Consider the following 4,443-nt stretch of genomic DNA (forward strand, 5'->3'; position numbering starts at 1 on the left):
GGAATTACCTTATCAAAAGGCTATATTTAAATAAGCACACCCGTTTTGAAATAAATTGCTGATTAAGTTTTGCTATTTAGCATTTTAGCCTAGAAGCGGTGAGATACAGGGTTTTACGGGTGCTGCACAGGGGCCACCGGGGAAGTTTGAAAGGGTTAGAGGACTACAATACATAATTAAAAGCGATAACAATGGGCTATATTTTGTAATGCTTTTATTTATACATATATATATATATATATATATATATATATATATATATATATATATATATATATATGAACGATCCCCCCCCCCCCCTCCCCGTCAATTTTTTATTTTTTTTTTGTGAGTGCAGAAGCAGAAAACAGAGGAACAATGTGGAACAATAAAGGAAGACTAAACAAGTCATGGAATCGCGAGGTAAACCTAAACATTTAACGGCCGGGACAAAAGGTTTGTTTTTGTGATTTCTACTTTATTTGCACAAACGCAAACCACTCTACATATAGATGGCCTGTATAAATGAGTACAAGCAATACCTTCAAGTGCAATGGGAATAAACCTATAATTTTTTAAAATGTAACTTAACTTCCATGTATAAGCATTTAGCCTTTGATATTTCAAATTCAAAAGTGATTTCTCTGAGACAGGGTTGATTTTTCTCATTTAGGGCAGTTTCTTTGCACAAGTATCTTTTTTAACGATTTTACAGTTTTACGGACAAGTAAGTAGGAATTCTTAGTGTATACTCTTAAATAATATTTGTATTAATTAACATGATGATGTCATGTTTTAACCAAACCATATACTTGCAAAGTAAACCTGTAATGGCGGTGCAGAGATTATCGGGAAGTGCTGTCCGTCGTAAACACGTGAAAAAGACATTGGAACAAGAAATAACAACGCGTCGTAACTCTCGAAAGTGTGAGTCGGCGGTAATTGCATGTTGAGAGATGGTTGGCTCTCAGCGCGGTTCAGCTGCTGCAGACTGGCTGCAGACTGGGTGCAGGGTGATGACACACATGGCAATGCTGCTCCACCTGCAAAGACTCCCAAAGCACGGAAATACACTCCCAGAGAAAGCCGAGGGGACCCTCATGGGTGGCCAGAGAAATGTATACTTCACCACGCACTTCCCTCTCCGCGGTGAGCTAATTAAGCACCACTAGCTATCCGGATTTTGTAAGAATTATGTGGACTCTACAGCCCTTTACAAATATGCATGACTCTGGTGAGAATGTGTGGACTAGATTGTATATTTTGGACTATATATTGAATTTACTAGAAAAAGTGAAATTTTATATTTCACATTCAAACGTGGAAAAATATAGATATATTAAACAGAATTACTTTGAAAATTGGAATACGTTTGTTCCAAATATTTAATTTTGGGGTTGTTTTGCGCAAAGACATATTTCGGAACATTTCTTTATCTGTTTTTGTTATTGTTATTATTAATATTTTCCACCCCTTTTTCTGAAAAGCTTGCTTCCTTTCTGACTCAAACAGCAGAGTCAGTCATGTTAATATAATATTTTGAGCAACGAATTCACTAGCTATAAGCATAATTGCATTCTTTCAACGAATACCTGTATTTCTATTTTCATTACTCACTAACTGCTTCAGGTTTCCTACAGTGTTTTATGCCTGCATTTTACTGTAAATAGGTGTTTATCGCGCATATTATTACTAGTATTTTGAACCCTTTCTGATTAATACAATTTTCAACAAGTGAAGAAGAGCTCGTTTTTTCATTGACTGGAACCACGGAAGGCGGAACTAAAATACGCACAAATCACAAAGCACTACGTCGCTCGGTGTAGAGCGCTAGAGCGAAAGCAGCCTGTCAGCGGCCCTGAAAAAAAGGGGAAAGGGCTGGCCTTACTGACTCACAGTCCAAAACTTGGGTTGCGCGTCCATCAGAAAACAGCTTAGAAAAATCTCAGCTGAAGAGAGAGGAAGGTCTGGTGCATGTCACGTACTGATCCGCAAAATTACAATTAAGATTTCTTCGTGCGCAATTTGGAGGACAGTTTTTGACTCACTGGTGCATCCTGAGATTCTGCAGCGCAGCATTTCACCGATCGAGACAGAAGCGTCAGAAAGGTGTTCTTTTCAAAGTTTAGACTGGACTTGTTTGTTTTGGTGTGTGCGCAATGATGGCCACTTACCAAAACCCAGAGGATGACGCAATGGCCCTAATGATCCACGACACCAACACGACCAAGGAGAAAGAGCGCCCAAAAGAGGAGCCGGTTCAGGACAAAGTCTCCGAGAAGCCGGATCCGTCCCAGAAACCGCCGTACTCCTATGTCGCTCTCATTGCCATGGCTATCCGGGAGAGCTCCGAGAAGCGCCTCACGCTGTCCGGCATATACCAGTATATAATCACCAAATTCCCCTTCTACGAGAAGAACAAGAAAGGTTGGCAGAACAGCATCAGACACAACCTGAGTCTTAACGAATGCTTCATAAAGGTGCCGCGGGAGGGCGGCGGCGAGAGAAAGGGGAATTACTGGACCCTCGACCCAGCCTGTGAGGACATGTTCGAGAAGGGGAACTACAGGCGACGCCGCAGGATGAAGCGGCCTTTCAGACCCCCACCAACGCACTTCCAGCCGGGGAAGGCCTTGTTCGGAGGGGACAGCTATGGCTACCTTTCTCCACCCAAGTACCTGCAGTCTAGCTTTATGAACAATTCCTGGTCGTTGGGCCAGCCGCCCACTCCGATGCCCTACACGTCCTGTCAGATGGCCAGCGGCAACGTGAGTCCAGTGAACGTCAAGGGGCTGTCAGCCCCCTCATCATATAACCCTTACTCCCGGGTGCAGAGCATGGCGCTCCCCAGCATGGTGAACTCTTACAACGGCATGAGTCACCATCACCATCCCCATCATACCCAGCAGCTAAGCCCTGCCACCGCGGCACCACCTCCGGTCTCCTCCAGTAACGGAGCCGGCCTTCAGTTCGCGTGCTCCCGCCAGCCCGCGGAGCTCTCCATGATGCACTGCTCATACTGGGAACACGAGACCAAACACTCGGCGTTACACACGAGGATTGATATTTGAAGTTTACCAACTGGTCCGTGCAAAAATGAAGACTCTGGGAGAGAGAGACAGAGAGGTAATTCCTGTGACAGTATTTTGAAGAGACCACTCTGACTCAGATCTCTTCGGTTCCAAGCTGACATCTAAATGCCGACGGGGAGCTATATGCACGAGGTGATGCTGAGAAAGTTTTATGAAATGGAAACAGGAGGTAAAGGAGTCATCGGCTGCTCATTCATCAGGTAGCACAACCTCTGGGAGCCATTTCGTGCGCCTGTATTACACTTGGACTGATGGCCATAACTCGGTATTGTAAAATCAAAATTGTGAAATGAAAAACTGATTATTTTGAATGGATAGACATTGCTGACATCGGTCCAGCTGTATTTTTGGTGTGCGTAATGATTTGTCTCAGCTTTCCTTCGGCTTACTGCCGAAAGACGTCCTAATGAAGTCAGAGTTTTAATGTGTGATTAAATCAGAGCTAATTTTGGCTTTCTTAGTAAGCTGCACCGAGAAAGGCCTGCACGGTGATACTTCACCTCCTGCTATAGTTGGATACTTTGTTAGGTTTAAAAGGTGTGGGTAGAGATCCAGCAAACTACCAAAAGAAAAAAAAAACAATTCAGGGCTTTTCATACTTTTTGATTACATGATGTAAATTCCAAAGTGACGCCAGCCAGTGTCAGATTTTGTTCTTTCTAAATATCGTTTTTATATATATATATATAAATGTGATTAGTTATGTTTCATTAATGTTGGGGCCATGTTTCATTTTAATTAGCACTTTCCCTTTTTTTTAGGTTTGTCAATTTCTTAATAAAGTTGTATTTCTTAAATAATTAAGTGGTCATGAAGTAATCTGTTGTATGCTTTAGGCTATTATAGCAACCACTGCTGGCAGTAGGCGAGCAATCAGTAATAAACAAATCTGTGAACCTAACACGACATGAAAGTGCCACATTGGTTATGATGCAGGAGTTTTTTTCACAGCTTGTTCAAGAAAGAAAATAACACTATTAACAGCGGCGCGTGGTCGGCTGAGGATAGGCTTACATAAAAATGGCTGATAGGCGCACTCAGTATCACTTTAAAAATTAAATATGTATTCTATTGAACTGTTTGGCTCAAATTAGGCACATTTAAAAAATCTATCGATTTATTATATTAGTGTGACCAGGTAAAAGCTTTCTCTTTCAACTAAGAATCAGTGTCTGCGTTGTGTGCAATACAATAAAAACACATTTAGACTTATTCATTAGTATTTATGCCCGCTAAGGACAATTAATGTCATATGTTTAATATTTTATATTTTTCCCATCTGCAGCGGCGTTGCGTGTAGGTAACAGTCCTCTTTTTTACTAGTTAATTTCAAACAGACAAAGAAACAAAATACACACATAAACTGGAAAAT

General features: G+C 41.6%; 1 protein-coding gene across 1 annotated transcript; it reads left to right on the plus strand.

Moving 5' to 3' along the window:
• Nucleotides 1–1,908: 1,908 nt before the first annotated feature.
• Nucleotides 1,909–3,847, plus strand: foxl2a (forkhead box L2a). Its single transcript, XM_086260815.1, has one exon. It carries the CDS (start codon nucleotides 2,139–2,141, stop codon nucleotides 3,048–3,050), a length of 912 nt encoding a protein of 303 aa, XP_086116941.1. The 5' UTR covers nucleotides 1,909–2,138; the 3' UTR covers nucleotides 3,051–3,847.
• Nucleotides 3,848–4,443: the final 596 nt, after the last annotated feature.

The sequence above is a fragment of the Aulonocara sp. 'chitande type north' Nkhata Bay genome, linkage group LG14 (genome assembly GCF_057382095.1).
Source record: "Aulonocara sp. 'chitande type north' Nkhata Bay isolate Kocher_YH1m ecotype deep benthic linkage group LG14, A_spYH_male_GT1.1, whole genome shotgun sequence".
In the NCBI taxonomy this organism is placed as follows: domain Eukaryota; kingdom Metazoa; phylum Chordata; class Actinopteri; order Cichliformes; family Cichlidae; genus Aulonocara; species Aulonocara sp. 'chitande type north' Nkhata Bay.